Source organism: Varroa destructor, unplaced genomic scaffold (assembly GCF_002443255.2).
Source record: "Varroa destructor unplaced genomic scaffold, Vdes_3.0 BEIS01000004.1, whole genome shotgun sequence".
NCBI lineage: Eukaryota > Metazoa > Arthropoda > Arachnida > Mesostigmata > Varroidae > Varroa > Varroa destructor.
In genome coordinates, this window is record NW_019211457.1 from 24,038,046 (window position 1) to 24,054,169 (window position 16,124).

Below are 16,124 nucleotides of genomic sequence, written 5' to 3' on the forward strand. Positions count from 1 at the left end.
ACTGTTGTTACATTAATCTTCAAGCGTAGGTTAATTGAAAAAAAACCTAAATGCTTATCTGCAGAGACGGCAATTATTATCATTATTATTTCTCAGTAAATAAAACCTATGTTTATAGTAAGTGTTGCGCAAGAGAAAAGTACGCGTAAATGCGGTTCACTACTGTAAGCGATAGACCACAACTCTTTTACTAGACTTCAAAGACGACGAAAGGAAGACTTCAAACGTTTAACGGTGACGGTGACGGTGATCGATTGTTCTAGATCGAATCAAGTAAGTTAGGTAGGGTACTTCTAATTGAAATTCTAATTAAAAAGTGAGAAATTTCTAGTCTTGAAGTTCATGTAACTGTTACAAGTTTTAAGAATTATTATAACGTTGAATGTACACCAATAACACGATCAAAATCTATTTTCACCTTATTTAATTTAACCTTTTAGCAGTAGTTGTTAGAGTCCGTTCGCATCCTCTATAACCTATTTAATAACTGCGACCCATACGGTTGGGATGCCTATAGTCAAGTACTCGATGCCTTTAACAAATTGCTTCTGCAATCCGCACCTTCTTCTCCAGCTTCATAGTACCAGCACTTCATGCACACTAACCCATAATAGAAAGCAGGAAAATGCGTACTCTTTCTTATTTTTGACGATTGAAAGTACTCCACCGACGAATCAACTGATGGCTAACGAAAGTATGGCATCTCAGCCACATTTTTACTTTGCTCTGGGAGTCCGCAGCTACCGGCGAAGCTGCCACGACCCAAATCAAAGCGTGAATAATTTCAACGAAATTTGAAGACCATTCTTCTCATGGCGCAGCGGAGGATAGCGGAAGAACCAACCCACAAAGCTTTTGCGTTGGTGGCGACAGAATGACGCCACCTGGGAGCAACGGCGGCTAGACATTGCAAATGGCGACAATTGAAGCCCAACACGATTGTCAGCAGTACGTGCAGAAATACAATGAAGCGAAACCATAAAGGCCGAAGTGTACAATGGAAAGAAATGCAGAAAAGTGAAAAGGGACAGTTTCAGGTACCCGCTAACTTCGCACCAACTCCATGACAAGGATGTGCCCATGGGGTTTGAAATTTAGGTCGACTAATGTCTTTATAATATAATTCGATGAGATAGATAGAATGTTGATAAAGGTCTATTCCATTCATAATTGGAATATCTAGAATGTCTTACGAAGTTTCTTGCAAAGTATATATATATGTGAACCGTTTTGGGCTGATCGAATAACACACACATTTATTTACAAATAAATATTCCAGCTAAATAAACAATATATATGAATTGAGTTGTATACAGAAACCAATCTGTCAATTACAATGAAAATTCTTACAAATACAGCATATAATAATCGTTTGTTATATAGTTATATTGTATTTATGTATAATAGGTGAGGACTACCTTTCGACGAGCCCAAAGCACCGCTGTAGCCTAGCTTTGTACTTGTCCTGGCACGGCAATTCGCTTCCATTATTTACAAGCGATTCTTGTAAAACTGTACAGATGCCGAGCTCGCGTATATTGCTACCATTTACACAATATTATAACAGTTGTTTTCGGTGCTATAGTTTCTCATATTATTTCTAGTCTGTTGCACAAGCTTCATATTCTAGTAGGTTCCTTTGCTACTAGTTTAGCCGCGACTCCGACTTACCCCACGTAAAAGCCTTCAGGGTTTCGCACGGAAGAGAACGCAAAGCAGTACTCAATATTAATGGCAGCCACAAGATCTAACAACCATGTTTCTGTACTTCTTCAGTATGACGTTAGAGTTATCGTCAAAATAGAGAACCATGATTGGCGAGAGTTTCGTAGGCGCACAACACGCAGTTGGAGCGTGACTCGGACTCACAAGATGTACGAGCGTTTGAACGATTGCGTGGTTCGTGGCATTCATGTTGAGCGGAAATGAGCATTCGCCGTCACAGTAAAATGCTGAATACCCATCGGGGGCAATGATCCAGTCTTGCCAACCGAGATCACGGAACGACACGTAAAGGGTCCGTTTCTGGCACGAATTCCGACGTGAAAAGTGATGCCTAGAAGGGGGCACGCACAAGACAATCGGAGATTAGCAGATTTCAGTATTGATCGTACAACCTTTGTACTTTATATTTTTTTGTTGGAGGGGATTTATGAGTTACCAGAGCAAGCTATTTGTAAATCTGTTTCGAACACTGAACCTGCTTAACCATCAATACATGGTGTCTTTAAACTGTAGACTGTCGAGCTCTCTCGACACTTAATCAGCGTGGAAGTTATAAGGTATGTGCTCTAAAGTTGCCTAGAACTAAAACTTACAAACCTGATTTCATATGACGGAACGTCGTCATTGATAGAGCTGGCTGGCTGGCGGCCCCGACGGCTTTTTTCTGACGCTCGGGTAGAACGACGTCTGCCACCAGACCCCTCCTTCATGAAAGCGGCCATGAACGGGGCAAATTCCCCTGTAGCACCCAGGACGAGTCCTGCCTGCAACGTTACAGTACATTAAAGGCTTATCCTATAATAGCTATTAGATTCGCGTTACTGTCAGCCGACGCTATCTACGATAGTCGGGTCTAGGGGAACCCTTCAGCTTAGCTAAACTGGTAAAAGCTAGGTGAGCTTCAGTTTTTGCAAATTCCCTTATTCTCTATTTATGTACGCCGCCTGGGATTAATTGAATTATAACGTGATTGATGATGCGTTAATAAACAAAACAGCCACGTGATGAGAAAAGCCTTATCGCAGAGTTTTCCTGCTAGGCTCAGTAATTGCCATCATAAAGCAGTCGTTCCCTTCACATAGTATACGATAACTCAAATGAGATAGTGCATACAGCTTTAATGCAGTAAGATGGTAGCCTATTGTCCGCTCCTTAATAGCTATTTTGTGCATTTCCACATGCCGCACGCTTCGGATCTTGTAGCTGAATTCTTAGAAATGTCTTCGGATATACTAAATTATAGTGCAGTGGCTAACAACAAATAATTTTTGTTTACTCTTCTCAAATCTGTTATAAAGCTTCTTTCTCCCACAACGTTCGAATCAATGAAATTGTTTCGCTGTTTCTTGGCTGACACTAAATACAGACTACCGCATCCGAAAATGCGGCAATAAACAAGATTGCCCGTTTGTGATGACATGTTTATTTGTACAGGCCGTCTGTGGTGGACGCTCTTCGAGATGGCCCTCGACGTCTCCAATGATGCGACGTCACCACTGTTTTATCGTCGCGGCGGCGGCCACCGCTGTTCCTATCCGCGTCGTGACCGCCTCTTCTGTCTACCTACCTGAGCAGGCGAAAGCTGCACGCCGGACTCCGGATCGATCAGACGGACCACAAGACCAAAGTTTTCTCCGGGAAAGGCCACCTAAGAATAACCGAAACAAAAACAGAGACATAACGAACGTTCAGCGAAGACAAACAAGACGCAGCGGGCGGGAGAAGTAAAGAGAGTAAGCCATTCACTCACAACCACTACAGCGACCAGCATCGGCCGCTAATGGTCGCTTTGACCATGGTTAACATCTCCATTTTAGCGAGATGCTAAGGAGGCTATGAAAGAACGATGGATAATCGCGTCTTCACAGACAACTGGCGGAGGCGAGCCGCCGGGCGCCACCGAAATGCAGTAGCCCGCTTAGGGCGGTCTGTTTACTTGGGGTGTATTACTAGTACCCTCTTTAGGGTTTTTCAGCTCAGCTTACGAAGAGGCCAACCAGTTTGTCGGTACGCTCCTCAGACCGACGAGTTCGGTTCAATGGTGGCATTAGAACGTTCAACGAAATCATCAACCGCTACTTGATTCTTCCCAAATAGGAATCGACGTGCCTACAAAGACCACGACCACGTCGCCGCCTGAAATCTCGTTAGGCTGAAAGCACGTTCGCCGACGTAAGTCGACTTCGACAGGAGGAAATTACCGGTCTGTTCGCTGTCTTTATTATACCAAGTCACAATATCAGACGCGTTCGTTGCTTGTCAAGTACGTATATTCCTATTGCCAACTGTGAGAATGCTACTTCTATTTGTGCCGCTAATTAAGCTGAGATAAAACACGTATAGGTGCGCTGTCCGTATGTATACGTATATATTTGCCTTTAAGACAAACGAGCCAGCACGTTGACCAGAAGACACCTAAATGGTGGACGGGGTACAGAGCGATCAAATCGAGCAAACTTGATTTTTCTTAATAGTATTACTATAATAAGATAAAAAGATAGCAACCAAATGTTTGTAAGCAAGATAGCAAGAGCTCGCTACGGTTAGATATGGCTTTTACAAACGTCCTCAGTTCTTTATCGCTGGCTAGCTAGAAGTCTGCTCTCACTACGCCTCTGTCTCTTAACGGTGCTTCCGAGAGTACATTCATCAGAGCCTCAGTTCTATTGTCTACTACTACTACCATTAATACGCCAATACATGCGTTATCAGCTCATTCCTATGTGTTTTGATAATTTATCGTGAAACAATACAAACGAATACGTCGACTAGTTATTGAGGGGTTTCGAAGAGCACTCACCCAATTGAGAAGTGGGTTTGTTGCATTCAGCTGGATCCATCCAGTTTCGTTGGTAGCCACGGTGTAATTGGTAACTGGTTCGAGTGCAATATCTCCGATCGAGTTGCCATGTCTCATGCAAAACACCTGAATTTCAAAGGGCTGGTCGAAGAACGCAAACCCGTCCGGATAGTCCAACGATGGGGATACCATTCGGCGATGCCTCAACTTGGCCTGCGTTGCTTCTGATGTTGAGACAGGTCCGTTCTGTGGTGACTCTGCAATGCTAGAACCGGTCGTTGTCGTGACAGAACTGCTGGTAGTACTAGGAAAATGGGGTGTTTTAATGCTAGTGCTGGATGTAGACGTTTTCTTATTACGAATTGTTGATTCAACTGTGTTTTGATCATGGATAGGCGTTACCAGGCTGGTTGATGCTGTAGTCGAAGAAGTTGTGCTTTTAACCGGAGTAGGTAAACTACTCGCGATTGACTCTTCGCTCTGTTTTTCCTGGAGAATAGCGTGGACGCTTTCTGCCGGAACAATTTGGGGTGATCTCATGTAAGCGGATGATGGTTGAGCGTCCTCTGAAGTATCTTGCTCAGCTTCGGGTTGGGCTTGGGCAGATCGGGTGTTTCTTCGATAAAGGTTGAGTGCAGCGTGCATTACGGTTTCCTGCGGCGAAATATCACTAACATCGAAGCGCAACTTGGGTTCGATACTCTGTTCATCTTCGAGATTATTGTGATGGTTGACAAAGCTGATGACGAAATCGACATCGCGAAAGGACGCATTTTTTTCTTCAGCTTCTAGATCGACCTGATTGTACAGGTCGATCAGATATTTCGGAGCCGAGTTTGACGTTTGATGGATTTTTGGCTTTGGCCGACGATCAAGACCGAGAAGATTCAGAATTTCATTTTCCATTTCACGTTTCTCCTGTTTCGGCAAGCTGCGGTACGAAATAGTTCGATCGAGGCCATTATCAGCGTAGAATCCGGCCTGGACTGCCGCAGTCACCGCAACAAGCGAAAGGATTTTCGCGTAGGTTACCGCCATATTTAGTCGGTATCCTCGATTGTCGACGTCGCAAACTGTTCCGGAAGAAAAGGTAACGCTGGTGATGGTAATGGCCAAGTTGCGTTCAGCGGCAAAGATGCAGTCGACAATTCAAAAATGGAGCTGACCCTTCGTCATAGTTCGCTGATCGCAAGATAACGGAAGAAGTCAACCAGACAGACAACCCCCCCCCCACCTCAACAGTAAGCACAGTAATCTCTAGTCACGTACTCTCTTTCACAGGAGCGTATCGCGTACGTCTTGCGGGCGAGGTGTTGCACCTGGAATAGTACTATGCAACTAAGCCTAGATACGGACAGAATTCGAAAGGAGATGATGGGCTTACGCTCGCGCGCACACTCAGTGCAAGCAGGAAAAAGACGCCACTGTTTTCGGGACACGCGTTTGTTCGCGTTGCTAAAACGAGAAACGATACAGGCTGAGCCACGTTTCTTAAGATACTATCATCACACTTCGGTAGGCCCTTCACGTTTCGATTGGCATGATACTAACATGGCTACCTAGCCAGATACAAATTGTCAAATCGAAGGCCTAAGCAGTAGGTAATCTCAACGTCAATGTGTCAGTCTGTGGTGGCCTTTTAGTACGCCGATATTAGAATACCGTCACACTTCTCTCCGCTAACTCGAACCAGGGAAGACAAAATTACCACAGACGCAAACATACACACGTAGACGTGAATAAAGGTGCAAGAAAGGTTCCTAAATGATTGCTAACAGGGTCATCACGATCAACAGTCAATGCACAACTTCTCGACACGATCGTCCCGTCGTTGTAGTAACCGAGACTATGCTCCACTATACGGGCAGGACAACCAGCGCGAATGGAAACAGCAACATCGATTGCTGATCGGATGGCCGCGCTATGATCGGTAGGCAACGGGGCAACGAATCGGTTCACTTGGGCGGTTGAATCGTCCTCTTCGCCTTCTCCAGACGTTTCTTTAGCGCGACTGGTCACGGCGGCGGCGGCAGCGGCAGCGGCGGCGGCGGCAGCGGCAGCGGCGGCGGTAGCGGCAGCAGCAGCAGTCCTCTCGCAGGCGAGACCTAGCTGGCGGCATGAACAGCAGCGAGATCTAGAAGAGACTAACGTCAGGCCGATACGCATTAGCACGAAGTGTGCTTGCTGAAATGTACTGTTGTTGGTGGCGATAGTCGCCAGAAGGCGCTCGGATCGCTGTTACGATCATTGCGACGATGGCCTCTAGAGCCGCCCTCCAGGACCGAGAGGAGACGAAGAAAAATACGGCAAGAAATAACCTGCGCTGCCGCCTATAGAGGCAGTGCTGTTGATGATGATAACAACGATGCGGATGCTGTTAACGAGAAACGAAAGGAGATCTCAGTGAGCGACGAATCTGCGAGGCGGTGTCAAGACTCTGCGCACTTTGTCGCTGAACAGCTCAACGAGATGACTTTGGCTTCTTATTTATTAGGTACTACCTACGTGGCTGCGGCTCTAACTAGTATAAGAACTGATTATTACTGAATAACTACTGCTAGTTCAGATCGGGAGCATTACCTACGACTGGTAGGCTACCTCTGTGCGTATAGACATAGACACAAATAAGGGCTGGAGAGAGGTTGCTGCTAGAAAACCGAGGAGGCAAGTTGAAGACTGCGTCTTTCTCTCTTGAAAATATCTCGCTTCTTTGTTCGGTCACCGACTACGCGGGCTGGCAGACACGCTTTGAAGGCAGATCCGCCGGGAACCGTGTCGAAGAAAGGGTAGATCTGGGCGGCATCAGCCCGGCCGTCTGTGTCGCCACCAGGTAACGAACCAGTCTGAGCGACTGCATGAACTGCCTTGCTGATCGTGCCGAGACCAGCTTATACAACGTCTGGACCATGAAGACGGAGCCTTTCGGATGCGAATCAGATATCCGGCGGGATAAAGACACTTGAAGGGGGCCAGCAATCGTCAGTCTATCGGCTATTCTACAATGGTAGACGCTCATAAAAGACGAGGAGGTTCGCTGAAGACAAGAAGATAAGGAGATTAACAAGGGGCACAATAGGACGAACAAACAATGGCCGAAGAACAGAAGCTGGCTCAACGTTGCCGGTCGTGTTCCTACGAATTTGCTTACTGACTTCAGTCTTCTCTAGTCGTCATCAGTTCAGAGGAGCTTGTAATCAGTAGCAAGCGAGACTGATGGTTCTGCGGGCCGCTACAAGTCTATATGGGCTTCTTACAAAGGTGCGTTGTAATTTATTAATAGATTAATTGTCTCATAGGAAACCGAAACCTCTGCGCTATCGGCCGGACGCAAAAGAAATTTCGTCCAATTTCTGTCCGAATTTTCCGGCTTTTAGCGAGTTAAATATGTAAACATACAATAGGAAAACTGGTCGCGGTTTCTTGGCTAGGGCTTTTTTTGTCAATTTTTTACTCAATTCAATGAGCTGGGTCGAGTCGCCGTCTGCTTTTATTAGCTCACAGCAGCTAATAAAAGCAGAGTAGTCCTATGAGGTTTCACGAGATCGCGTGATCATTATAAAGGGTCCCTTTTACATTTTTAAGTGGGCCCACATTTCAACGTGTGTCCTGCGCATGCCAGCGATACGTGATAGTAACGCGGCTGGATAAAACGTTTCGTAAGTTACACAAGCAAATTTTCACATTATGGAGAACCCTGCCTGTTCCTCGCAGCTGTGTAGCGTATTGAGTGTGCTTCATACAGAGGTCTTTGACTTTTCCAAACCTTTCAAAGCGATTTCAGCAGACACTGCTAAGTAACTCCCCTCAAACTGCTCACTAGCCTTCAGTTCTTTACAGAATTCTATTCATTTCCTTGCAATACCAGGCAGAGCAGTGACTGAGGCCCGAGTATCGCGCGATTTTTTCGTTTCACCGCGAACATTACAGACGAACTCAGCTGAGGTTGAAATTGAACGGCAAATGCAGATATTCGCTGAAACTTCTTTTCGACAGAGTAGTCTAGATTATTACACACTTATTTTGAGCATGAATTGTTATTTCACTAATCGACACCCTCTTGGAGGTACGCAGTTTACCGTACTTAATAGCTACCTCTACTGATATTGATTGATGTAGGTAAATTTTTAGATCCGTCCTTTCTGTTACTGCATGCTAATGCTGTCATCTAGCTGAAGCGAGGTTCAATCAATGCTACTGACATAAAATAGACATAAATCCCTTTATTTTTTGACACATCTATGTATACGTTGATGTAAATGCTACACGCTCGTGTCTATGATGTAATTAATGGTGATCGACACTTGCAAGCGGCCGAAAATAATTCGAACACCCTCTCCCTGCGTTTATTTCATTGCCCCAAACGACCTTCAGAGTGTTCCAGATTTCACTGTAGCACGTTAAGCACTGATAGCATTTTTATAGCTTGGTAGGCGGGACCAAACCAATGATCTTCAATCACGCAGCGAAAGTGTGCCTGCTTAAGCCTATCGATAGACAGTGTCATGTTATGGAAACTAATAACGGACGTATTCCCAGCCAAACTGATCGTTTCTCGAAGCAATTCTGGGAAGCTTTTAATAGACGGTGAAAAAGTACGCGTATCAAGTGCGTTATATCACTTCGATATATATATAAATTTTATACTATATATTAATAAAATTTATATATACATGCTGATTATTATTGGGATAATTTTAGAGCGAACCTACCACACAAATCGGCACAGTTACTTGGCTGGAAATTCGAATTTAGGCCAGCAGGAGCCGCAGCAGTAGCACGCGCACCCACGTCTATTACCAAAAATTAGTAATACGTACTGACGCCATGAGGAAACGTCAGCTCGAGTAGATGATGCTAGATTCGTTCGGATAACGAAGTTATGGCAAGAAAATCCTGGCTGGAGTTAAATGGCAAGTGGTCATCATCAGAGAATAGCATCATGTAGGTTACACTTCTATTAGAGTCACTAGCATCAATTTCGAGCACGAGACAGTGGTGGTCTTCAGAAGTGAAGTACGTCAATATCTCAATAGATCAGGCTCTAGCTAGGTTAGCTAGGACGTAGTTCTAGCAAAATCAAAAAAAAAGCTCCAGCCAATGTGACTGCACATATGTGCAGGGCATTCCCTGCTATGGTACCACAATTTAGGCAGCGTTTGTCCGTTATTCCAACCACTTGTTTTAATAAAAGATCCTTAATGTTACAGTTGCAACCCATTCCAGGTATTCCTCATCCTGGAAGTCGCTCTAGTCGTACTCCTGGTTAGTCTTGGTGCGATCTTTTCTTGGACAGGCAATGCCCATGGGCTAATCTTTGTCATACCGGGTAAATGCGATTAGCATAATTAGTCTAAATGAAAATGTCTCGGATTAAGCTTAGTTTTGTGTCGAATCGTCAGAGGTCACCTATGACTGACAGAAAGCAATAAGGTACAACGTAGTGGGTTATCTTGGGAACGCCCTAGCAGGAGTGTTTGGTCAACCAAGCGGCTTATTTACCTTGAAACAGCTGAAATAAATAACATTTATATACTTACCTACCTCTGTATTTAGAGAATTTGAGCTGCTGTAATATACATACAAAGGCTAAAATTAAGGTGCTTGGACGGTCCCGGAAATAGTCTATCGGGGGTCCATAGAATGATCATCTCTGATTATTGATTAAATATAGTAATAGTAGCTCCGTTTCAACCCATCTACTTTAAACATCAGAAAATTTTGCTTTGCCAGACCCCTATATATACATATAATTTACTACATGGACAGGTTTCTGGTATATGGTAGCATGTGCTATATATGCAAATAATACATGTAGCAAGAACTTCAGACTATACACATATCACGATCACTATCGATACACAGTTATCTTTTTGCCGTTTACAAACCGTGGAAGGTTGGTGCCTAGATACATTGATTGAAAATGCAGTAACCACATCTCCTAAATCGAGCTCTTCGTACCTCTCTTGCAACCGAAAGAATATAGAGTCTACCTTATGCGGGATTTCTGTTCGACAGGAGCAGATCATCTAAACCTGATGTATAACGAAATCGACTAGAATGGAAAAGTCGCCAAAATGAGAGATATATCAAGTACTTCAGGTTAATAATATATAGGCGGTAAAATTTAAAATCAAATGATTTAGACTGGGTGCGTATGTGAGTCAATCGCTAACGTGTTGTTTCTTGAAATTTCAAAAAAACAGGGGTGATCCTGTTTGTGATGGTCGTGTTAGTATACTTCTCAACGATGCGAGAGACATGGGATCGTGAGGGTAACTACAAATTCATCAAAATTCAACCCCAAGAAGCCGCTAAGGGAGGTGTCAGTTGCATTGACATACAGATCAACTAGTGGCCAGCATAGAGCGACTGATGGCGCAGCGCCTCCGGGCAAAGAGTGCTAGTAATTCCAATAACTGTTCAATAATTCAATAAATTTATTCAGATTTATGAATAATATTTTATGTATATATATATATATATATATATATATATATATATATGTGTGTGTGTATATTTATACCGTCAAGAGAGCTATTGTAAATAAACTAGCAACACGCTGAGGTCAAGTATTTGAAAGCATTGAGATTCTAGGCCAGATTTTTAAGGACTAATTTTTTCGCATGCAAACGAAAATTAAAACAGTCAATATGAGTAGAGAGATAGGTTTATTAGACATCGTATTACCTCGTTTTCGATATTCCCTAGATCTACCCAAATAGAGTATTAGATTTGTTTAATATTTTTCTTAGAGTATTCTTTGTCACAGTATATCACAGCGTTTACTCAGCCTTGTCTATTAATGTATCACCTAAAGCTCATCGGTATGTATTAAATAAATGATCTTCCTACAACAATCTCCGAAGAAGAACACCTTTTTCCGTCGTTAAAAAAGCTATTGTTCTTCTTGAACTGGGGTTGCGTAACGGAAATTGCCTCATGTCTCGGCGTGGCAGAACGACTACAAAGAAAGTTGATTCGATCCGCCTAAGGACTTCCATCCGAGGTATAGGTGTAGGATCTTTTCCCTGTAGTTGGGCCTACCACAGTTTTATGAGTTCCTTTGCCACCAAAACCGTAGCCACCAAAAAGCGGTGGAGCAAACCCAGGGTTGATAATGCCTAAAAAAATTCAGTGAAGTCATTAAGGGTTAAGGTTAGCGAAACAAGTTAGATGATAAACTGTCTAGTAAACACAAAAGCTACGCACCCAATACAATATAAAACGTAACATTGCCATGCAAAATATTAAGCTTAGTACAAGCATTTTCAGGATTAACGCCCAACGCGGGGGAACACATGTGTGTAACCATGCGTTCATAACCAAGCGAAAAGATTCCTATGCTCTAATAAATACACTAGCCAGGCTGTTTATGATAAATCGTACGCGGGTTTTGTATTTATTAACAAGTGTGTTAATGTACAATATGTCGAGTACCTTAAAGACAAAATGGTGCTTTTTTTTGCGTCACTCCAATGGCGAATATCACAGATTGTATTTGCACGAGCTCAATGATAGGTGTTAGAGAAACTCTGATGGCCGCTACTTTCTGAGTAACTGTATGAGCTGCTACCGGTGGCAGGGTCAACTTCGTGCTTGTACGATCGTCTGCTGAAACCGGGCGCACCAAAACCACTTGATCCAAAGCCATTTCTAATACCAGGATTCAGGCCTGGAAACAACACGAAACAATTAGTCCATTTAATTGGGGGTCCCTGTTGACAAGAACAGCGATAGCAGCTGATTTGGTGCTAAAGTTAAGCTGGATGGTTTGGACACGAAAAAAATGTCCTACACGGAACACTCAGCAAATCATGTAACATGCCGCCTTTCTTGCGGCAAAGCAGGTAAAAAGACTTATTACTGTGCTTCAGGGGTTTTTATAGTACGGTTACGTTATGAGACCGAACCTCGAGAAACGATAAATTAAGGTAAAAAATATCCGAAAGCAACACATATCATACGATCTTACGTTTTAATGCAAACTAGATTATACTAATTTGAAAAAATAGTCTTATGTATTCATCTCTATATAAATCTATTTTGTACAAAGAGATCGTTTTTAAAATTTTAACCAACGTTTGGAAATATCTGGTAATTGATTGATAGATAATCGTAATAGTGGTATAAAAACCAGCGTAAAGTATCTAATATACGTGGAATGTATTGTCAGTAACCGGACTTTCTAAAAGTGACTTTGTTTTTGGAAGTTAGTAAGGGTGGAAGGTAATTGAAGCAGGATTAGTGCTTTTAGCAACAGAAATCTCGGGTTTTGGGACAGCTAGGATCAAGCAGTTATAGGATAGGTACATAGGAACAGGACTGGGTTCCTTCCACCCTTACCAATTCTGGGGATGACGTTGGCGAAATGTCCGTCGCTAACGATATTCGGGTTTGATCCAACGCCTCCGAGAAGAAACTTGGAGTAATTTGGGATAGCTAAGGGCTGCTGGAAACCGAAGCTGGCGAAGTTGTATTGGGGAAGCTGGTCGAAACCCGGAGTGGCAAAGTGACGAAATTGATCACCGAAGTTACCGAAGCTCGCCCAAGGAAGGCCTAAAAAATGTCAACGAACATTACCGAGGATCTCGATAATCTGATAGGCTGTCAAGCGCGTTGTCGGGTAGGGTTGCGGATGTTTATATTATCGTATCTATATCTAACTTTTGTCTTCATCTATCATAATGTCAATGAGTCATCGTAACATGCAGGAACTCCAGAATTTTTATGAGTGCTTTTCTTTTTACAACCTACCTCCACTAGGGAATCCCGCATTGGCGCTGACATCAGGAGTATTAACACCGCCTATATCGCCAGTGCCTCCCGCTTCGGGGGTTCCGAAGCTCAATCCGGAACCGAATCTGCTCGGGCCGAAGTGAGGTCCAAAACTGCCAAGATTAGGTCCGAAGTTGCTGAAGCTTCCAAGAGCTGTTCTGCTACCGATGCCACTGGCGTCTTCTTCGATCTTTTTAGTTTCGAGCTAAAATAGTAATAAAAAATCATTGAAGAACACCTACATCTATAGCGATATTTGGACGACAGAAACATCCAGCAGATTTATTAGTCGCGGTGTACTTTAAACTCCATGTTTTTTTCTGACGAAAACTATTTTATTTAAGGGGTTGCCAAACATGGATATAATAAGAAGAGGCATCTAGCGGACAGAAAAAAATAAAGATATAAACTCTAAACTTGTACAAAAAGTTACCTACAGTTCATACAGATAATTACGATATTCACTTCAATGTCTAGACAGCCGTCAATAGACTTGAGTAGGAAAAGCGTGATACTAACTAATTAAAAAGTACATAATATACCTCTTGCGATTTACTTTGTATAGTCTTGAAAAGAAACGTTGCAAATCATACCTAGTACTGCACAAAATGCTAAAGAACTATATGATTGTTCAGCCGTTTGCACCGCCGTTTCGCACGTTTTATTTTTGCTCACCATCTGATTACTTGCCTACGCCCGCTAGTGAGACATGCTCGAATGCTTCGTAACCATCTAAAAATATCCGTCCGGAAGCATCTAAGCTAAGTTTTAAAGTAGGCAATGCCTGTGATATAACAAAGTACCTGTATCTGAGGTCACAACTGTAGATGTACTCAGAAATGAATTAAATAAGCGTAAAAAAAACTATTACAAGTCTAACGATACCTGTTCGGCATAGAAGGTGCTCTGTTTGACATGAGGCGCTAGCATAAGGTAGGAATTGGGCATCGTGTATATGTTAAACGGTACTGCACATTTCATGTGCAACAAAAAGTGAGATGTAAAAACGACAAGTTAAAAGGTCGCTACTACCCTCTGTCCATCCTTGGCCTTCCATTCGTTGCCCGTGATTTTTCCGCGCGAATCCTGATGTAAATCGAAGCCGACTGTTATTCCATCAGGTCCAGTTGATGCACCGGTGTACGTGGCCTGAGAATACGAGCGGCTGTGAATTTGGGACGTTGAGCCATCAGGATTGCGGACTGAGCTCCGCTGCTCGATCACTTGGGAGGCCACGGGGCCAGAAAATGCCAAAAGGCCGAAGGCGGTCACGCACATCAAGGCATACATACTTCTGTAAAGACAGATCCAACGAAGAAGACAAAACATTATTTTGAGTTATTCTAATTCAGTTTAGATTATGCTGGGCTCGTGAAGTTCACGGCGACATGATGAGTGTACGGACCTCATGGTGATGGTGCGCCCTTGTGAAACTCGGCAATAAGGAATAGGAAACGTCGCGTCAATCAAGATCATATTAGTTAACCGTGTTCCATATGGACGAATGCATACATCTCGACAGTTTTTGGGAGCGCACAGATAGAAACAACGATTTAATTTTCTGCATGGGGTTTAATTACGGACGAGTTCACTGTATTAGATGTACTATTTTTTATTGACTCATTTGCGTATGATAGGCTGATTTAAACAACAGTTCAGACAACTATTTCTATTCAAAACCATCCATTAAACAATTACGACCCTATGTGCAAAAAACCTGTTGGTCTAACACCAGCAGCTAGTGGAAACGCTGGCGTTTTTCGGGCGGAAATTTTTTGACGTCTTTTCAATTCAGATGAGACCTTCAAAGCCAATGATAGCGTGTTAATCAGACGAAGCCACAGAAAACGAAGAATAAACGACAGAAGTTTTTTGAAAAATCTCCGAGGGCAATAGCAGTAACGCTAACTATCCGCTGTGTCGAGGCCTCTTTTTTGTGGCCAGCCTTATTCTATATATAGCGTCGTCCTAGATGGCGCTGGTGGGAGCCTCTGAAAGAATTCCGAGTGTAAAGACAGGGCGGCAGGGAGATTGGTAACAAACCCTTGACGATGGTCTCGAAAGACGAAATACGTTTATTGACTAGAACTACATCGCGAAACTAAATCTGTACTGCGGAGGAGGCGACAGCTTACTGATAACCTTGGAGCGTCTCTAAAGGGGTATCTCAGTTCTAAGTAAGGAAGATGGACTATAGTGAAATACACTAATGGACGTTGGCTGCAGGCCTTGATTCATCTGCTTCGGCCGCAATAACTATTATCAGCGAGGCGCTAATGACAATTCTGAGCAAGTCAGTCTATTACTATCAGTAAACAAACGTTTTCAAGGAACTTACGTTACCATTAGATAAATCTTTGGCTTGGCTGCGTAACGATAACAAAAAACCTATATTATTGTTGTTTTTGACAGCAGACATTGACTTCAGGTCGTAAACTAGATATCCAACGGAATCATTCGAATTAATCCGATCATACCGATAAGATCCCGAGCAATAAAAGTAATGATCAAAATATCTGAACTCACAGGCAAAACAAAATAAATATAGACCCAAAGTCGCATATATACCATAAAGGAGAGACGAATAAACAAGTTTAATCAAAACGCTTATCCACTATGAGCGTGATCTTCCGCGATTTTCCTTATGTACCTCGATTTTTACACTCACCTCAATTTTCGGGCTGCTCGGAGCTGTTTGTCCAAATCGAAATATCCATCCCCTTTTATATGCTAGGGTAAGGAGGTTGACGATTTTCTGGAAAGAGAATTCAACCACACATACACATAAACAGGGGGAATGACAAACATCGCTAACCGCAAAAAA

At 43.1% G+C, this 16,124-nt stretch overlaps 3 protein-coding genes across 8 annotated transcripts; 1 reads left to right on the plus strand and 2 right to left on the minus strand.

Annotated features, from left to right (window-relative positions):
- Window positions 1-1,228: 1,228 nt before the first annotated feature.
- gbb (TGF-beta family member glass bottom boat) lies at window positions 1,229-5,563 on the minus strand. The gene is made up of 4 exons (XM_022802748.2): window positions 4,526-5,563; window positions 3,293-3,373; window positions 2,323-2,489; window positions 1,229-2,056 (listed from the first exon to the last, which is right to left on the minus strand). Exons 1-4 carry the CDS (start codon window positions 5,561-5,563, stop codon window positions 1,729-1,731), a joined length of 1,614 nt encoding a protein of 537 aa, XP_022658483.1. The 3' UTR covers window positions 1,229-1,728.
- Window positions 5,564-6,732: 1,169 nt separating this feature from the next.
- Window positions 6,733-11,125, plus strand: LOC111249195 (uncharacterized). Of its 5 annotated transcripts, none has more exons than XR_015325811.1 (4): window positions 7,648-7,783; window positions 9,224-9,466; window positions 9,749-9,851; window positions 10,729-11,125. XR_015325811.1 is itself a non-coding variant. In XM_086986187.1 (4 exons), exons 2-4 carry the CDS (start codon window positions 9,405-9,407, stop codon window positions 10,875-10,877), a joined length of 330 nt encoding a protein of 109 aa, XP_086842313.1. In that variant the 5' UTR covers window positions 7,648-7,783; window positions 9,224-9,404; the 3' UTR covers window positions 10,878-11,125. The 5 variants fall into 5 exon arrangements, 2 of the variants coding, with proteins under 2 accessions (XP_086842313.1, XP_086842314.1); XR_015325810.1 differs by having other exon boundaries at window positions 9,224-9,435; window positions 9,733-9,851; XM_086986187.1 differs by having other exon boundaries at window positions 9,733-9,851.
- Window positions 11,126-11,176: 51 nt separating this feature from the next.
- LOC111249193 (uncharacterized) lies at window positions 11,177-16,124 on the minus strand. Of its 2 annotated transcripts, XR_002672826.2 has the most exons (6): window positions 15,969-16,124; window positions 14,333-14,594; window positions 13,280-13,505; window positions 12,869-13,081; window positions 11,963-12,197; window positions 11,177-11,646 (listed from the first exon to the last, which is right to left on the minus strand). XR_002672826.2 is itself a non-coding variant. In XM_022802749.2 (5 exons), the coding sequence occupies exons 2-5, from the start codon at window positions 14,588-14,590 to the stop codon at window positions 12,034-12,036; spliced, it is 861 nt and encodes a 286-aa protein (XP_022658484.1). In that variant the 5' UTR covers window positions 14,591-14,594; window positions 15,969-16,124; the 3' UTR covers window positions 11,895-12,033. The 2 variants fall into 2 exon arrangements, 1 of the variants encoding a protein (XP_022658484.1); XM_022802749.2 differs by lacking the exon at window positions 11,177-11,646 and having other exon boundaries at window positions 11,895-12,197.

Excerpts from the sequence above, each read along its gene's own strand:
- LOC111249193 (XM_022802749.2), bottom strand. The coding sequence starts at position 14,590 with ATGTATGCCTTGATGTGCGTGACCGCCTTCGGCCTTTTGGCATTTTCT. Across the intron at positions 13,506-14,332 it reads AGGCCAAGGATGGACAGAGG|CTCGAAACTAAAAAGATCGA; the intron begins GTAGTAGCGACC and ends TTACTATTTTAG. Across the intron at positions 12,198-12,868 it reads CAACGTCATCCCCAGAATTG|GCCTGAATCCTGGTATTAGA; the intron begins GTAAGGGTGGAA and ends TGTTGTTTCCAG.
- LOC111249195 (XM_086986187.1), top strand. The coding sequence starts at position 9,405 with ATGGCAAGAAAATCCTGGCTGGAGTTAAATGGCAAGTGGTCATCATCA. Across the intron at positions 9,467-9,732 it reads TCATCAGAGAATAGCATCAT|TTGCAACCCATTCCAGGTAT; the intron begins GTAGGTTACACT and ends TTAATGTTACAG. Across the intron at positions 9,852-10,728 it reads GCTAATCTTTGTCATACCGG|GGGTGATCCTGTTTGTGATG; the intron begins GTAAATGCGATT and ends TCAAAAAAACAG.
- gbb (XM_022802748.2), bottom strand. The coding sequence starts at position 5,563 with ATGGCGGTAACCTACGCGAAAATCCTTTCGCTTGTTGCGGTGACTGCG. Across the intron at positions 3,374-4,525 it reads CAAACCCACTTCTCAATTGG|GTGGCCTTTCCCGGAGAAAA; the intron begins GTGAGTGCTCTT and ends GGTTATTCTTAG. Across the intron at positions 2,490-3,292 it reads TGCAGCTTTCGCCTGCTCAG|GCAGGACTCGTCCTGGGTGC; the intron begins GTAGGTAGACAG and ends GTAACGTTGCAG.